Source organism: Scyliorhinus torazame, chromosome 9 (assembly GCF_047496885.1).
Source record: "Scyliorhinus torazame isolate Kashiwa2021f chromosome 9, sScyTor2.1, whole genome shotgun sequence".
Classification (NCBI taxonomy): Eukaryota; Metazoa; Chordata; class Chondrichthyes; order Carcharhiniformes; family Scyliorhinidae; genus Scyliorhinus; species Scyliorhinus torazame.
Window position 1 is genome coordinate 157,327,983 of NC_092715.1, and position 19,148 is coordinate 157,347,130.

General features: G+C 48.0%; 1 protein-coding gene across 3 annotated transcripts in view; it reads right to left on the minus strand.

Moving 5' to 3' along the window:
- The window catches only part of frmd3 (FERM domain containing 3), a 356,546-nt gene that overhangs the window by 69,043 nt on the left and 268,355 nt on the right, over positions 1–19,148 (minus strand). For all 3 annotated transcript variants that reach the window (XM_072516657.1, XM_072516656.1, XM_072516655.1), the window contains 2 exons: positions 10,821–10,909; positions 2,817–2,891 (listed from right to left, as the gene is read on the minus strand). In XM_072516657.1, the coding sequence (XP_072372758.1) occupies positions 2,817–2,891; positions 10,821–10,909 (164 nt within the window). The remainder of the gene's footprint in view (positions 1–2,816; positions 2,892–10,820; positions 10,910–19,148) is intronic.

A 19,148-nucleotide genomic window follows, 5' to 3' on the forward strand; every position in this document is an offset into this window, starting at 1 on the left:
GGATCTGGGCCTATGACTCCATCATGCACTATGTAGCCGAGGATGGCGAGACGGTCGGTGCTGAACACGTATTTGTCCTTGTTGTAGGTTAAGTTAAGGGTTTTTGCGGTATGGAGGAATTTGTGGAGGTTGGTGTCGTGGTCCTGCTGGTTGTGGCCGCAGATGTGATGTTGTCGAGGTACGGAAACGTGGCCCGCAAATCGTACCGGTCAACCATTCGGCCATCTCCCGTTGGAAGAACCCTTAGGAAGTGGTAGAGCCGCCCATCTGCTTCGAATGCAGTGTACTTGCGGTTGCCCGGGCGGATGGGGAGCTGGTGGTAGGTGGATTTGAGGTCCACCGTGGAAAAGACCTTGTATGGTCTAATCTGATTGACCAAATCAGATATGCGAGGGAGAGGGTACACGTCGAGCTGCGTATACCTGTTGATGGTCTGACTATAATCGATGACCATTCTGTGCTTCTCCCCGGTCTTTACAACCACTACTTGAGCCCTCCAGGGGCTGTTGCTAGCCTCGATAATACCTTCCTTCACTAGCCGCTGGACTTCCGACCTAATGAAAGTCCGGTCCTGGCACTGTACCATCTGTTCCTGGTGGTGATGGGTTTGCAATCCGGGGTGAGGTTTGCAAAAAGGGAAGGCGGATCGACCTTGAGGGCTGTGAGGCTGCAGGCAGTGAGGGGGGTATAGGGCCACCGAATTTAAAGGTTAAGCTCTGGAGGTTGCATTGGAAGTCCAATCCCAGGAGCGTGGCAGCGCAGAGGTGAGGGAGGACGTAGAGCCGAAAATGTTTTAATTCTCTTCTCTGGACCCTGAGGTTCGCTACGCAGAACCCCTTGATCTCTACAGAGTGAGACCCGGAGGCCAGGGAGATTCTTTGGTTAACTGGGTGTATGGGAAGAGCCTGACCGTGTTGGGGTGCATGAAGCTCTCTGTGCTCCCGGAGTCGATCAGGCAGGATGTTTTGCGCCCGTTGATGAGCACGGTCGTCGTCGCGGTAGAGAGCGTTCGGGGCCGAGATTGGTCCAGGGTCACCGAGGCGAGTCGTGGTAAAAGTTGAAGATTTTCCTCGGGCGGTGTGTGGCCATCCGAATCGGGGTCCTGAGACTCCAGCCAAGATGGCGGTGCCCATGGGTCACACATGGCTGGGGGTGGGCAAGGTGGCGGCGCCCACGCATCGCACGTGGTCCCTGGGGAACAAGATGGCGGCGCCCGGGGCCCGCATGTGGCTCGGGAAAATGAACATGGCTGCACCCGCGGCCCGCACGTGGCCCGTGAAGAGAGTTGTGGTGGCAGCCCCGGTTCGCCCCCGGAGACAGCGGCGACCGCCCGGGCCTGGCATACCGCCACAAAATGGCCCTTTTTGCCACAAACTTTGCAGGTGGAGGAGCGGGCCGGGCAGCGCTGCCAGGGTGCTTGGCTTGCCGGCAAAAATAACAGCGGGCCCCCCCGGTGTTGCCTGGTAGCCGCGCGGCACAAGCTTGTGGGGGGATGGGGGATGCATCGGGGACGGCCGCGGGTGGGTTCCAAGCTGCCCAAGGGGCTGCCGCGCGGTCGGGGACGTCCGCGCGGGCATTTCGGGAGGCCACATCCAGGGAGCTAGCAAGGGCCCGTGCCTCCTTGAGGCCTAGTGTCTCTTTCTCCAGCAGCCGCTGACGGATTTGGGAGGACAGCATACCTGCAATGAATGCGTCCCAGATTAAAAGTTGTGTGTGGTCGCTGGCTGAAACTTGCGGACAGTCACAGTTCCTACCTAGAACCAGGAGCACGCGGTAGAATTCATCCAGCGATTCTCCCGGGATTTGTCGCCTTGTCGCTAGCAGATGTCGGGCGTAAACCTGGTATACTGGGCGAATGTAGTGTCCTTTCAACAGGGCCATCACGGCCTCGAAATTGTCCGCATCCTCGATGAGGGTGTAGATCTCTGGGCTCACCCTCGAGTGGAGAACTTGCATCTTCTGGTCCTCCGGTGCAGTCGTGGCCATCCTGAGGTACCCGTTGAAGCACGCCAGACAGTGTTTGAAGGTTGCCACTGATTTTGCCGCGAGGGGGCAGAGTTGCAGACACTCCGGCTTGATTCGGAGCTCCATTCTTTAAAATCTAGTCCAATAAATTGATGCTCGATCAATGACTCCAGAAGCGAGATTGGATGACAATTGAAGGCTTTATTGGACTAGATGTTTCCCCAGCAGCGCAGGTACAGAATGCAGCTGCTGGGGAGACACAGAACACAGACTCTTATACTCCGCCTTACTGGGTGCAACCAGCAGGCAGGCTTCACCAATGATCTTCCTGTCTCAGGTACCTCCCACACCAATGATCTTACAGCCTCAACCTAGGTACCGTAATACCCCTAATACCGACTACCACACACTAGTCATCCATTCATCCTCTGAGACCGATAAATCGTTCTTACCCGTCAAAAGTCGTGTGCTTTTTCTATCCATTTAGTTTATGCATATTTTTTAAACCACTGCTAGTTAATAAATTACTGAATGAACTACTTTAAAATTACCGATGAGCTGGAGCCAATTTTTGGGTAATCTGTGATTCCTGAATCTGAACTTGATAACATGTAAAAACATGTGAAAGTGTAACTTCAATGCAAACTGATTACTCTGATCTGAGGGAAAATTTGTAGATTCTACTCACAGGCAACTCAGGGATTTGAGCCTGGGAGTCCTCAAATTCAATTTCTGCATTAGCCACTGCATGCATGGCGAGTCTCCAAAATATTATTATAAACATAAATTTAAGACCTTAGGGCAAAAGTAATAGTGCAAATAATTTATTTAAGCTAGTTAGAAAGACTCACCTGAAACGAAACCTCCTGCCTTTGAAAAATATGTTGCTACTGGAGACAGTCTTGATCTGACTGGATTTTTCATACCTATAATGTGAAAAAAATAATTACTATTTGGGTCAATTGTGATAATTATAAAAATGCTAAAGCAAAATCGATGTCCACACAAAATATTGAGTATTACTTCAGGACTAAGGTTCACTGCTTCTACATTTGTCAGATGCTGGGCAGATCAGAGGTGGGGGTTCTGCAGTGAGTAAATACCCTCCTGACTCTGCAAAGCCTATACCATCAATAAGACACAAATGCCAGAATTCTCTGGCCGTTCGCTACCGGTGGGATTTTCTGGACCCACCAGCAGCACACTCCGGTCAAGGGATTCCTGTGGATGTGGGGTGGCTTCAATGGTAAATCCCATTGACAGCAGTGGGAGCAGGGAGTCCTGCCGTCAGTGAACTGATCACCGCCTCTGGCCACCGGGAAACACATGACGGAGAGGCCGGAGAATCCTGCCCCAAGAGTGTGATGGAATACTCTCCAGTTGTTGGGATGACTGCAGCTCCAACAACACTCAAAAGCCTTGCCCACCACCCCATCCAACACTTCAACAGTCACTCCTTCCACCATGATGCACTACAGCACTGTGCAGCATCTACAAGATGTACTACAGGAATTCAACTAGGTGGATAAGGGCATGGGATATATTTGAACATCACTCTCTGCAAATCCCTCTCAAAGTCTCACTTTGGGGAGGCGGGGTAGGGGGTGGCAAGAAGAGCTAGAGCCACGGGAGCTCAAGAACAGCCGGGGCTGTGGGGTCCAAGATGAAACAGGGCTGAGGGGATGAGAATCTGAGAGAATGGATGAGTGTGAGTGAAGGTGTGAGGGTGAAAGAGGATGGGGGTAAGAGAGTGTGGGTGATGGTGACAGTGGTTGAACGTAAGAGTGTGTGGGTGAGGACGAGAATGAGTTTGGGTGAGCGAGTGTGTGTGAGTGGATGCTCCCATTAAAAATAACAAAAAGGTGAGGCTTCGAAGAATTTGTTGAATACCAGAACTTTTTTATTGTAAAAAGATATATACTTATGAGACATAGAAACATCTTATAAGTTTGTTTTTATATGTTTGTATCTATTGCGCAATAATCATCATTTTTTGTGGTTTAATTCTTCAATATAATAACATGTTTCTTTGGGGTTCCTTCAGTTCTCTTGGGAGGTCAAAAGGGTTCCGCGCCTGGAAAAGTTTGGGAAACCCTAGTCTATAACATGCTGCTTCCACTGTTTAACATGCTTGTAGTCCTGTGTTGTAGTTTCACCAGGTTAGCATCTCATTTTTAAGTATGCCTGATGATGCTCCTGGTAAGCTTTCTTGCACTCCCTGTCAAACTAAGGTTGATCCCTCAGTTTAATAGTGATGGCACGGTGAGGTATATTCTGGACCACGAGGTTCGATTATTGTTAATGCAATTCTGCTGCTGCTGATGGTCCAGTGCCTTGTGGATGACCAGTTTTGAGCTGCTAGATCTGTTCTGAATCTATTGCAAATAGTATGATGGGTAATCCTCAGTGTGAAGATGGGACTTTGTCTTCACAAAGAAAGTATAGTCCATGGTATAGTCCATGCAGTGTTCACTTCTATCAATACTGTCAAGGATAGCTGCATATGCGACAGGTAAATCATGTGCTGAGACACTAGGAAATGTTTGCCTCAAGAGGGACCTGGGTGTCCTTTACAAAAATCACAGAAAGTTCGCATGCAGATACAGTAAGCAATCAGCAGAGCAAATGATATGTTAGCGGGTTGGATTATAAGACCAAAGAAGTCATACTATAATTATAAAGGGCAGTGGTGAGGCCACTCCTGGTGTATTGTGTGTAGTCTGAATTGCCTTACCCAAGAAAGACATACTTTCCCTAGAGGGAGTGCAATGAAGGTTCATTAGACTGGCTCCTGGGATGACGGGACTATACTGTAAAGAAAAATTGAGTAAACTAGGCCACTATTCCCTGGAGCTTAGAAGAATAAGAGGTATTTGATGCCATGAGTCTGAGAACCTGAATTCAGTAACACAAAAAGTTCAATGACCTCATTTGAATAGTCAAGGTCAGTAAATGTTTCTTCAAATGCAAAATCCCACCAACTGTGCCACTTGTCTCACATGTTGTTCAAGGCACCATACTTCCCACCATTTATCTACCAACAATTTATATCGATCACATCACATAGCTAAAATTCATGGCTTCACCTCATTCTCACATGCTAGTAATGCTACAAGCCTCACACCCATATCTTACAGCTTGCACACACTGCCAGCTATTCAAGCATGGAAGCCCATGAAAGAATAAAAAATATTCTTCCCCCAATGGAGAATATGGCGGTTGCCATCATTGGAGCCGTCATCGCGGCTGCGCCTAGCAGCGAGCAGATCCGAGACCATCAAAAATGATGGTATCCTCATAGCTAATACTATTTTGAACATTCACTACCTCTATCCCACAATCTCTATTTTTTTCTTTCATGGGATGCGAATGTCACTGGGAAGGCCGGCATTTATTAATTCCTCTTCAGAAGGTGGTGGTGAACCACCTTCTTGAACCGCTGCGGTCCATCTGGCGTAGATACACTTTCAATGCTTTCATTCACACTCATATCGTACAAACCTTTCATTCTGTCCTCTTGCACATCCATATTTTAATCACTCCATCACTGGTTGTCTTTCAGTTGCCTCGGCACTTACCTCTGGAATTTGCTCCCTAAACCTATGTGCATCGCCATCTCACTTTCCTCCATTAAAACACTCCTTAAAAACTATCTTTCTTTTTAAGCTTTTGGGCATTTGCCCCAATATCTCATATTGTGACTCAATGTAATTTTTCTTGTTATAATGCATTTATGAAGTGTCTTGGGTGTTTTATTATGTTCATGGTGCTATATAAATACAAGCTGTTATTGTTGAAAGTTTAAGGGGCAGAATGTTCACAAAGTGGCCACCAGCACAAGCCGTGTGAACAGACCAAGAGGAAGGTTAGCCCAGAGGTTAGCTCCACCAAAGGTTAGATCACATGCATGTTTCGCTGCACAGGACTCAAACGAGAAATGCAATGCAGTGGTCCACAAAAGGCTGATGTGCATTGACAAGGCCTGCAGAAAACCTGCAATCAAAGTCAAGATGAATGGGGGATGGGTTCTGGGGAGGTCTGGTATGAACCTGGCACTGGAATAAAAAGTTAGACAACAATGATACTATTGAAGATCAATGCACTATTTATATCTTTTCCCATGGAGTGATAGAGGATAGTGAGTGGTATGGGATTACATTTTTCCATTATTCCTACAAATAGCTCTTGGGGCTATTTATTTTGAAGTAGCATTGAACAAAAACATCCAATGCAAGTAAACCCTGCCAACACCCTCCCTCTCTCGACAGACTACATCAGAATAAAATCACTGATAAATACATTATATACTGAAACCTTCCTCACTCAAATCACCCTTAACTGTTCAAACTAAATTTGACAAAACAAGTTTAAACATAAAAGCATATAAAAATATGTGTATTGGGACTTCTGGTTGCGGCTATGCGGAGCTAAGTCGCACGTTCAGCAGCTTCCGCCAGAAACGGACTTTTGGGCTCCTTTTAGGGTCCCCAGCGGCATTTGTTCGACGGTTCCCAGTGTGGGAAGGTGACAGTAACATTTCCCCGCACTGTATGGATTGGACCAGGAATGGAGCGGTGAAAAAAGTAGTTTTGGAGCAGCGAAAAGTGCAAGGGAGGAAAACTAAGATGGCGGCGGGTGGAGACCAGGCAGCGTGGGATCAGTGGTCGCAGGAACAGCTTGGTGGAAAGCGAGGGCTTTTTCCCGCATTAGGGAAGGAAGGGGGCGGGGGCGGGGGGGGGGGGGGAGGGGTGGTGCTGGAGAGGAGCGCCCGCTGATGGACAGGAGGGAGGGTGAGGGATTCTCACACTGGGGGGGGTCGATGGAATGGCGGGAGCGGCCGGGGTCAGCAGGAGTCAGCTGACTTACAGGAGTGCTGTGGGGGGAGGGCCGAGCTTGGGGGGGGGTGGGGGGTTGGGGGGGGGGGGGGGGGGTTGCTGCTGCACTGGCCTAGGGGGAGCTGGAGCCTGAAGAGAGAGTTGGGGCAGGGGTCTGCCGCTGGGGGAACAGAGAGTGCGGGAGGCACGGGTACGTGACTGGCCTAGAAAGGGGGATGGCTAATCGGCGGGGAGGGGGGGGGGGGGGCAGTCCCCCTGATCCGACTGATAACTTGGAATGTGAGACGCCTTAACGGGCCGGTCAAGAGGGCCCCTGTGTTCGCGCACCTGAAGGGACTGAAGGCAGATGTGGTCATGCTCCAGGGGACGCATTTGAGGGTGGCAGATCAGGTTAGGCTGAGAAAGGGGTGGATAGGGCAGGTTTTCCATTTGGAGTTGGACGCAAAGAATCGAGGGGTGGCGATTTTGGTGGGGAAGCGGGTGTCGTTTGAGGCGCTGAGCATCGTGGCAGACAATGGAGATAGGTACGTGATGGTGAGTGGTAAGCTACAGGGGGTACGGGTGGTATTAGTGAATGTGTATGCCCTGAATTGGGATGATGCCAGATTTATGCGGCGCATGTTGGGCCGGATTCCGGACCTGGAGGCAGGGAGCTTGATAATGGGGGGACCGGGGGGGGGACGACGACTACTCAAGGAGCGACGAAGCCTCCAGGCCGAGTTCGACCTGTTGACTACCAAGAAGGCGGAGGGGCAGTGGAGGAAGGCGCAAGGGGCGGTGTATGAATACGGGGAGAAGGCTAGCCGGAATGCTGGCACACCAACTTCGGAAGTGGGAGGCAGCGAGGGAGATTGGGAGAGTTAGGGATAAAGGGGGGAACATGGTGCGGTGGGAATAAATAGGGTATTTAGAGACTTCTATGAGGGGCTGTATAGGTCTGAGCCCCCGACGGAGGAGGGGTGGGGGGGGGTGCATCATTTTCTGGACTGGCTGTGGTTCCCGAGGGTAGAGTTGAGGGGCAGGTGGCGGGTCTTTGGGCTGTAGGGCTGTAGGAGTTGACTAAGGGGCTGGGGTGTATGCAGGCGGGGAAGGCACCAGGGCCAGATTGGTTCCCGGTGGAATTTTACAGGAAGTGTATGGACCTGTTGGGCCCACTACTAGTGAGGACTTTCAATGAGGTGAGGGAGTGGGGTCCTACCCCCGACAACGTCCAGGCGCTGATCTCGCTGATCTTGAAGCGGGACAAGGACCCTTTACAGTATAGGTCGTATAGGCCAATCTCGCTCCTCAACGTGGATGCGAAGCTGTTAGCGAAGGTGTTGGCTATCAGAATTGAGGACTGCGTCCCGGGGGTGATCCACGAGGACCAGATGGGTTTTGTGAAGGGAAGGCAGCTAAACACCAATGTGCGGAGGCTCGTAAATGTAATCATGATGCCTGCAGTGGAGGGGGAAGCGGAGATAGTGGCGGCTATGGATGCGAAGAAGGCCTTCGATAGGGTGGAGTGGGGGTACCTGTGGGAAGTGTTGAGAAGGTTCGGGTTCGGGGAGGGGTTCGTTAGTTGGGTTAGGTTACTGTACGAAGCCCCGGTGGCGAGTGTGGCCACAAATCGGAGGAGGTCGGAATACTTTTGGTTCTACCAGGGGACGAGGCATGGGTGCCCCCTATCCCCCCTGCTATTTGCATTGGCAATTGAGCCTTTGGCGATGGCTCTGAGGGAGTCCAGGAACTGGAGGGGGCTGTTGCAGGCGGGGCGGGGGCAGGGGGGGGGGGTATCGTTGTATGCCGACGACCTGTTACTGTATGTGGCGGACCCGGTGGAGGGGATGCCGGAGGTGATGCGGATCCTCAGGGAGTTTGGAGACTTCTCCGGGTGTAAGCTCAACATGGGGAAGAGTGAGCTATTCGTGATACACCCAGGGGACCAGGGAAGGCGGATAGACGAGCTTCCACTGAAGAGGGCGGAAAGGAGTTTTCGGTACCTAGGGATCCAGGTGGCCAGGAGCTGGGGGGCCCTACACAAGCTCAACTTTACGAGGCTGGTGGAGCAGATGGAGGAGGAGTTTAAAAGGTGGGATATGCTGCCACTCTCCCTGGTGGGTAGGGTACAATCGGTGAAGATGACGGTGCTCCCGAGGTTCCTTTTTATATTCCAGTGACTCCCCATCCTGATCCCTAAGGCCTTTTTTAAGCGGGTCAGTAGGAGCATCATAGGGTTTGCATGGGCGAAAAAGACCCCGAGGGTGAGAAGGGTGTTTCTGGAACGGAGTAGGGACAGAGGAGGGCTAGCGTTGCCTAATCTGTGTGGGTACTACTGGGCTGCCAATGTGGCGATGATACGCAAGTGGGTAATGGAGGGGGAGGGGGTGGCGTGGAAGAGGCTGAAGATAGCGTCCTGTGTGGGCACGAGCCTGAGGGCGCTGGTGACGGCACCGCTGCCGCTCCCGCCGACAAGGTACACCATGAGTCCAGTGGTGGCGGCGACCCTCAAAATTTTGGGGCAGTGGAGACGCCACAGGAGGGAGGCAGAGGCATCGGTGTGGTCCCCGACCCGAGAGGACCATCGGTTTGTCCCGGGGAGAATGGATGGGGGGTACCTGAGCTGGCACAGGGCAGGTATTAGAAGGATGGGGGACCTGTTTATAGATGGGACGTTTGCGAGCCTTGGGGTGTTGGAGGAAAAACTCGGGCTCCCCCCTGGAAATGCCTTTAGGTACATGCAGGTAAGGGTGTTTGTAAGACGGCAGGTGAGGGAGTTCCCGCTGCTTCCAGCACTCAGGATCCAGGATAGGGTGCTCTCAGAGGTGTGGGTTGGAGGGGGCAGGGTCTCGTCAATCTACCAGAAGATGCAGAAGGAGGAGGAGACCTCGGTGGAGGAGCTAAAGGGTAAATGGGATGAGGAGCTGGGGGAGGAGATAGATGAGGGTACGTGGGCGGATGCCCTGGGCAGGGTAAATTCTTCCTCCTCTTGCACCAGGCTTAGCCTGATATAATTTAAGGTTCTGCACAGGGCGTACATGACTGGGGCAAGGCTGAGTCAGTTTTTTGGAGTAGAGGACAGGTATGTGAGGTGTTCGGGGAGCCCAGCAAATCACGGCCACATGTTCTGGACTTGCCCAGCGCTGGATGGGTTTTGGAGGGGCATTGCGAGGACGGTGTCTAAGGTGGTAAACACCCGGGTTAAGCCGAGTTGGGGGCTCGCACTATTTGGGGTATCGGACGAGCCGGGAGTGCAGGAGGCAAAAGAGGCCTGTATTCTGGCCTTTGCGTCCCTGGTAACCCGGCGGAGGATTCTGCTACCGTGGAAGGAGGCAAGGCCCCCAAGCGTGGAAGCCTGGATCAGCGACATGGCAGGGTTCATTAAACTGGAGAGGGTAACATTTTCCTTCAGAGGATCTGTGCAAGGGTTCTTCAAGCAGTGGCAACCGTTCCTAGACTTTCTAGCGGAGCGTTAGGAGGTGGACAGCAGCAGCAGCAGCAACCCAGGGAGGGGGGCGGGGGGGTACTTTATGTTTACTACTGTGTTTATTATCGTTTAATGGGGGGCTTGTATATTGGGGGAATATGTGACATAGGTATAAGATGTTTATTTATGTGTTCTTTGTTTTTTCTTATTTCTGTAAGGGGGAGGTTTGGTTGAAAATATGTAAAAAGTTGAATAAAAATATGTTTTTTGAAAATGTGTATTGTTTTAATTTTCAAAAAATCATGGTGAATTGGGAGTAAAATATAGGAACATATGTTAATAAATTAGGAAAAACTGTTACCACATTGATCAATACAAAGGCAAAATACTGCAGATGCTGGGAATCCAAAATAAAAACAGAAATTGCTGCAAATAGTTAGCAGGTCCGGCCGCATCTCTGGTGAGATCCTGCAGCAGAAGTCCTGATGAAAAATCACAGCCATGAAACATTAACTCTTTTTCTCTCCAGAGATGCTGCCAGACCTGATGTGTATTTGCATTTGTACCACATTCAGCAGTTTTCCATAAAATCATCTCACAAATTACAAACTCACTTGTAAAAAGCTTGGTTCTCCACACCACACTTCCAAAGGTGCTTGCAAGCAGCTGGAGTTGATGTATGGTAGGTCAGTACAATTTTCTTCTGATAATGTGAAATGAAAGACATTATTAAACTTGTGTCCAAAAATATACATAATAAAAATATTAAGATATATATTTGGTGTGGTATAATTCTGTTAGATGAGTAAAATGACTACCCATCATCACGGTCCTCTTTTAAAGTGATCATTCATCATGTGTGTGCTTGGTCAGCAGGTACCAGGAGGCAATTTAAATATATGGGGCTCAGGACATGTATTCCACGAAATATCCACACACCTGTACCCTCAACAGGGTAACATGTATAGTGACTGGGATTGACATCCCTAGGTGATCTTTTCAGTCTCTTGCTAACTGGCTCGGAAGCTGCCGTACTCTATTACAATTGCATTGGAGAGCAGCACAATGCAGTGATTTGATCTCATACCTTCTTGGCATATATGTCTCACTGCCAGGGCACATAATGCCTTTACTCAATAAGACACTGGGGAAGCCAGAACCACCAGTTGACAGATATCTCAATTATGCAATCTGATGAAGTTGAATAAGAGTATAAAGAGTAGATCAGTAAGTTGAGAGCAGAATGTCACATCATGAAGAGGAGGTACATTCAACCAGTGATGAATTCATTCAGATGTAATTGGTAAAAGTGCAGGAGCAACAAATGTATGTGGAACAGCAAAGGAAGGAAATGGATGGACAATTAAAAAGAGATGAGAAACTAGCTAATAATTTCTTTGAATGATATGGATGTTTACAGTGATTAGATTATGCGCATTTACTTCCCATATCCGGAATGTTCATTTCCACTGCATTAATCAACAATAAGTTAACATTCTCTAGAAGTCTGAAGCTTCACCAGTTCACTGAAAGGATTGCTTACTATTGTTACTTAGATATCTTTTGCATGGGCTATTAAAGCAAGGCTCCAGCAGTCCCTTGTGGCAGATGTAAAAAGTCCCAAAACACAATTAGGAAAAATAAACATCTTGATATCCTGGCCCTCAGACAAACACCACAAATAAACAGATTACCTGGTCATTTATGGTATTGTTGTCTGCGAGAGCACCTTCCTACGTGCAAAATGGTTGCCACATTTGCCTACATTACATCAGTGAATATAAAAGTACCACATTGGCTATAGTTGACAATTTGAGATGTCGCATGGACCTGAAAGGTGCTATCAAAATGCAAATTATATCATTCTTTCCAGAGGACAGCCTTTTAGTTTGCAGACATAGAAGATAAGATATAAAATATTTTGTTTTCCAGGTTGAGACTCGGGCATCATTACTTTTTATATTTTTTTCCACAAGTCTTTAACAACACACATTTATAAAAGCATCTTAAAGTGCTACACAGGAGTGTAATCTGAACCAAAAAGGAAACGTTAGAACAGGGGACATTTCAAAGAGGTAGATTTAAAGGAAGGTCGTGAAGGAGGAGAGAGAGATGCAGAGGCAAGTAACAGGAAAAGATAGTTTTAAGGAATTTATATTTGTATTGTTAAATATTATAAATATGTTATAGTTTTAAGTGAGTTTAATTTAATGTTTCTGTGTAAGGAAATGTTAACCTATAGCTAGGTTCAGGTTAGAAAGGTATTTGTATGTGTGGGGGTTTTGGCTTCAATTCAAACTGTGTTTCTTTTGTGCTTAGAGAGGATACAGCATGAAAATTAAGTAAAGGTTTGGAGAAGTAAAAATTGTTGCTTAGCAACTAGGGGCCCCTTTAGGGTAGGAAGGCTTTTTGTGTTTAACTTTAGCTGGATTCATTGGCAGTTGAAGATTGGAAGCCAGGGAGTGAACATCTCTCAGCTCTGCCAGAATAAAAGTTGGATGGCACAAGGGGGCTGCAAAAAGGTAGACTTCTTAAAGAACCAGATGAAGTCCAGACAACCTGGGTATTAGGACAGAAATAATGTCTTGGAAGACTGAAGTTAAGGGAACAAAGACCAAGAAGTTGAACAAGGTACTGTTCAGGAAGAGTCAAGGGGAAAGCAGTTAGGTGTTCTGAATTGAAGAGACAGCGGCAGTAAGCAGATGTAAAGTGATTTTGGCATGTAGATAAGAAAACTGATGAAATTCTTAGCAATATACCTGGTTTATGCAATGGTTTGCATGCTATTTTCTTTTCTTGCATTAATGACAAAATACTATGTACAAATGGCAATAGGTTCTCACCAAGGCACATGGAGACTGCAGCTAGTAGACCAAATGTGCCAATTGTATCGGGAAGGATGGTAGCTTGGTTGCCATCCCTATGAAGGCTCGGGCTTCATCCAGTACCATCACCTCAAGGATCCCTCAGTTGAACCACTGCTGAATCAACAATGACATCCTGCATAAACTCTTCACCATGACTCCAGGCCCATCCTGAGGCACATTTCCATCCTGCGCACTGCAACTCCGCCTCCTCTGCCTCGGAATCCCATGACCCTTCTTCGCAACACTTTTCCTGCTCCTCCATCTCGGAGGATATGGCGCCTTTTTTGCCAGTTACTCTTTGAACACCAAAGCCCTATGCTGCACCATATTGTACAGTGTCCGGCACAGGACAATCGTTTGGGAGACCATGGAAGGGGAGTGTTGGAGGGATTCACCACAGCAGTCAAGGCATTATAATCTCATGGGTATTTTTATTCGTCCATGGGAAGTGGGCATCACTGGCGAGGTTAGCATTTATTGCCCATTGCAAATTGCCCTCAAGAAGATGGTGGTGAGCTGCCTTCTTGAACCGCCATCGTTCATGTGTTGTAGGAACACCCACAGTGTTGTTAGGAATGGAGTTCCAGGATTTAGACCCCACAAAGTGAAGGAACAGCAACATAATTCCAAGTCAGGGTGCTGTGTGGCTTGGAGCGGAACTTACAGTTGGTTGTGTACCCATGTATCTTTCGGCCTTGTCCATGTAGGTGGTAGCGATTGGGGGTTTGGAAGGTGCTGTCAGAGTCTGGGTGAGAAGCAGCAATGCATCCTGCAGACGGTACATACTGCAGCCACTGTGGTGGAGGGAGTGAATATTTAAAGTGGTGAACGTGGTTCTACTCAAGCGGGATGCTTTGGCTTGGATGGTGTCAAGCTTGTTGTTGGAGCTGCACTCATCCAGGCAAGTGGAGAATATGCCATTATATTTCTGAATTGTGCGTTGTAGATGGTGGACAGGCTTTGGCGAGTCAGGAGGTGAGTTACACACCACATAATTTCCAGCCTCTAATCTGCTCTTGTTGCCACAGTATTTATATGGCTGGTCCAGTTCAGTTTTACCTAAATAGTAACCCCCAGGGTGTTAATAGTGGGTCCTTCGGCAATGGGAATGCCACTAAATGTCAAAGGGAGATTCTCTCTTAATGGAGATGGTCATTGCCTGACACTTGTGTGGCGTGAATGTTACTTGCCACTCATCTGAGGAACCCCTGCAGCGATACCCTGATGAACCCTTGCAGCAATAATTTGGGACTGAGATGATTGACCACCACAACCATCTTCTTTTGTGCTAGGATTGACACCATCCACTGGAGAGTGTTCCCCCCAAATTCCCATTGACTTCAGTTTTGCTCAGGTTCCTTGATGGCAGACTTGGCCAATTTTTAAATGTATTTTATTCCAAACATATTCAGAAGTACAAAAACATAAATAAGTCAAAAAACACTCTCCACACCTCACAGTTTGTGCACGTTTTCCCCCCTTGTCACCCCTCCCCCTCTCCTCCCCCGCGACGAACAATTGCTCGAACATGGTCATGAACAGTCCTCACCGTGTCTCAAAGCCCTCTGCTGACCCTCTCAATTCGAACTTGATTGTTTCCAGCTGGAGAAAATCGTACATGTCCCCCATCCAGGCCGCCAACCCTTGTGGCATTGTGGACTGCCATTCCAACAGAATCGTTTGCCGGGCAACAAGAGGGGCGAAGGCCACAACACCGGCCCTCCTCCCCTCCATCAGCTCCGGCATTTCTGAAAGCCCAAAATTTGCCCCCATAGGGTCCAGCCAGGCCTCCACCCCCAACAATCTTTGATAATTTCCCAAACACCCTCGACCAGTAGCTCGCCAATTACCTGCAGCCCCAGAACATATGGGTGTGATTTGCTGGTCGTCGGCCACACTACTCACACTCATCTGCCACCCCCTGGAAGAACCCACTCATCCTCAGCCGAGTCTTTTGTACCACCTTAAACTGAAACAAACTCATCCTCGCACACAAGGAGCTCAAATTCACCCCCCGCATCGCCTCACTCCACACTCCCCCATCCTATCTCCATCCCTAGCTGCTCCTCCCATTTCTCCTTAATCCTAATCACCCACGCTCCCCCGCTCCCCCAGCCACCCGTATATTTCCTCAATTGTACCCTTCCCTTCCATATCGGGGAGCAGCAAGCGCTCCAACAGGGTACTCTGGCAGCTTGGAAAACCATTTCCGTTCCTTCCACACAAAGTCCCTCACTTGCATATACCTGAACTCGCTTCCCTTCGGTAGCTCCACCCTCGCCCACAGTTCTTTCAGACTTGCACACCTTTCCTCCAGATATAAATCCCTCGCCCTCACCTGCCCCACCTCTCTCCACCTCATATAGATGCCATCTCTTTCCCCCGGCTTAAACCCATGGTTCCCAGACAGCAGTGTCAGCACTGACATCCCCTCCATCCTAAAGTGTCTCCTCAACTGATTCCACATTCTATTCCCGGACTGTACCACCAGGCACACCGTGTACCTCCTCAGTGCCAGTGGAAGTACCATGGCCCCCAGGCTGGACCCCCTACAGGATTCCTCCTCCATCCTAACCCATCTCTAACCTCTTTCCTTCCCACAACTGCCTCACCTTCTCTGCAGTCGCCGCCCAATAGTAGTGCAACAGACTTGATAATGCCAACCCCCCTTTCAGTCTCTACCTCTGTCGCAGGCCCTCTTCACCCTAGGTACCTTCGCCGCACATATAAACTCCAAAATCGCCAGATTTAGTTTCCGGAAAAAGGTCTTCGGAATGAAGATCGGGAGGGTCTGGAATACAAGCAGGAACCTTGGCAGAACTTTCATTTTTCCGCCTGGACCCTCCCCGCCAATGTCAGGCGTGACGTTTCCCATCTCCTAAAGTCCTCCCCAACATGCTCCACCAACTTTGTCAGGTTCCATTTCTGAATCGTTGCCCACTCCCCCGTCACCTAAACCCCCAAATACCTGAACCTGTCCCTGGCAACCCTAAATGGCAACACCCCCAGAATTGCTCCCGACCCACCGTGTTCACGGTGGTACAGTGGTTAGCACTGCCTCCTCACAGCTCCAGAGACCCAGGTTCAATTCCGGCCTTGGGTAACTGTCTGTGGAGTTTACACACTCAGGGTAAAATATACCATCCAGCTAACATGCTGATGTGAAGACGACAATGTCTTCAGGGTTGGATCATTACGTGGCTAAGCAGCCCAGTATCAGTAGCCTGCTTGCCTGATGACCTTTGTACTCCCCAAAAGCCTGATTTAGTAAACAAAATCCAAAGAGCAAGGCCGAGCCTGCTACCAGCAGGCATTGGGTCAAAAATTAAGAGCAGCCTCTGGGAGATAGGAAGGACAGATAATGCCTGGGATTGTAGACACTCGGCCTCGTGAAATTTTGCAAACAAAGTTATTTGTTTTAAAGTACTGCCTAGTGCTTCTCAATGTATAAATGACCAATGGTTTCTTAATTGGGACAGTCTTGCTTCGGAGATGTCTTCTGTTATATATGTGGGTCGTTGTGTTGTAATGTCTCCTTAAGAGTTGAGTCACATGATAGTCTGTGATATCATCAGCTACTTTGGGAGTTTTTGCCTTCAGTCTAGTTCCAGCTCTTGTACAGTTGACAACCTTTTAATAAACCTTTGTTGATTGTTGCTTTCAACCCACCTGCTACAGCATTCTATTCTTTTATAGTACAAGTTAGGACACCCTCTGCGGTAGAACTCTCCCAACATGTTGGACTAAACAATTATTCTGTACATGAGACTCCTGAGATTATTTTGATTAATAATCATCTCCTACAATACTACCATTGCCCATCTGATTTTTCCAACCTATCTGTAGATTAAATGATTAGCGCTGTACCTTTCTGACAAGTTCCCATCATCTCTTCCCTTAAACTCCTTCCTACCATGTAGTTACAATTAGGGTGCCATAATTAAGGTGCCACGACTCCCACTGTGACTTTTTGCCGTCATCATTTCCCATCTCAACCCAAACTGCTTCTACATTCTAGTTTCCTGAGATTTCGTCATCCCTCTCTATTGTGCTAATACCATCATTAATAAACAGAGCCTCCAATCCATTTTTCCCTAACTTCCTGTTATTCCTGAATTTCACATACCCTTCGGTGCTCCGGTTTCCTCCTACAGTCCAAAGATGTGCGGGTTAGGTGGATTGGCCATGCTAAATTGCCCTTGGTGTCCAAAAAGGTTAAGTGAGATTACTGGGATAGGGTGGAGGTGTGGGCTTGGGCAGGGTGCTCTTTCCAAGGGCCGGTGCAGACTTGATGGGCCGAATGGCCTCCTTCAGCACTGTAAATTCTATGATTCTATGATATTCATGTCCCATATCTCTGTAATGGTAATCAGATCATATGTATTTGCATTTGTGCTATCAGTTAATCTGGTTGTTTCAAATGCTTCATGCATTTAGACACAGATATGATTCTATGAGTATAACTATGACAGGTTGTTGTTTCACTAGTCTGTGGAACACCTCTCCCAATTTGGACACAAGGAACTTCTTGCTAAGGCCGCATACCAGGTGATACCCCTTCCTGTTGATGAAACGGTCTGTCTCTCCATCGGTGCCTTTGATGGCCACATGTGTGAAGTCCACCATGTCCTGGGAATCTGACAAAGATGGGAATCCAGTAGCCCTCTGTGTTTGTGAGGCTGAATCCATTTAAAAGCTGATGAAGTCAGTTATCCTTGCACAGAAGACATCTGTGATGCATGGATACATCGGTGAGTAGCTAACTGAGACATCTCACAGAGTTCAGCATCAGAGCACTTAAAGGTATCCAAGCAAAGAAGTTGATAGCTACTACAGGGCCTGATGATTGTTGGTTCAAATGGCCAAATCAGCATTCAGCAGGGCACTATATTCCCGGACAGGCAAAGCCACCTCCTGCACTAGTGCTCCGGAGCATCTCCCAGAATGTGAGCCATAAAACAATTAAAGATTGCACAGACATTTTAAGTTAATTACAAATTTTCCTCACTGTACTGTTTCCATATCAAAGATCATCACAATTGCTGGTTGAGGGTACTGCAACCATGTCGAGTGGCAGACTTCTTGGCAGAGCCCGGGAGATGCCCTGTTGATGGCAAATCTGTACCAAGGCTCTTTGTGTTCAGCAACCATACCCCTGCCTCCTCCCCTCGCCTTGATGCAGATTCAGGACCTTCCGTAAGGTTTTTCTGGTCAAGGTAATGCAAAGTGTCCATACTTGCAAATTTTTTAAGTTTCCTGCCCTTCTGATAATCCTGCTGTCGTGACTTGGCATGATTCGCTTCAAACCCCACACGACCAGGTGAATATTCTAAAATGACTGCTTCAGCGGCCTTTGCAATGGAAGTCCTGATGTCATTTGCTGTGAGTGCCAGGTCATGACTTGTCCCATTTTCCCCACTGGTCAAAATGGCCACACTGGAAATGGGGTTGGGAATTCAGCATGCAGGACCCATCCACATCATTTCTTACCCTTGCAAAGTAGTTCAGCCCCACATCAGGGAAAATTTAAACCAGGGTCTCCTCAAGGTTCTTCTGACTTCCTAGGTGCATATTTTTTCCAAAGGTACTTCAGTTTCAATTTTTTTTGATTTTAATTTATTGATTGGGAACAAAACTTATATTTTCCTGATGTGTAGCATCACATGCTGAATAAAACAGTGCAATCCCCGTTTTAAGGGAATATGCTGTGACTGCAGTAAACAACTTCATCAAAAACACTGCACATGTTGTCCCATAGGTTACAAAATTATATTAAAGAATTGTGAACTCTGTGATCACTTAACAAAAAATGATTGCAATATGGATCATTGCATTGCCAGATTGTAGTTTACAAGATAACTGCTGAAAAGTACATAGCGTTCATTATTTACTGTAACTGTAAGTCCTGATGGCACTAATAAAACTTTCACTTATCTACTGCAGTTCATAATTAAATTGACAGATGGGGCACTTTGTGTTATTGGAGAAATTGTTAATGTTGCTGTATAATAATATTCTGTAGAATCAAAGAGACATGTGATATCAATTTTGCTAGAAATCACAGATACAAATTAA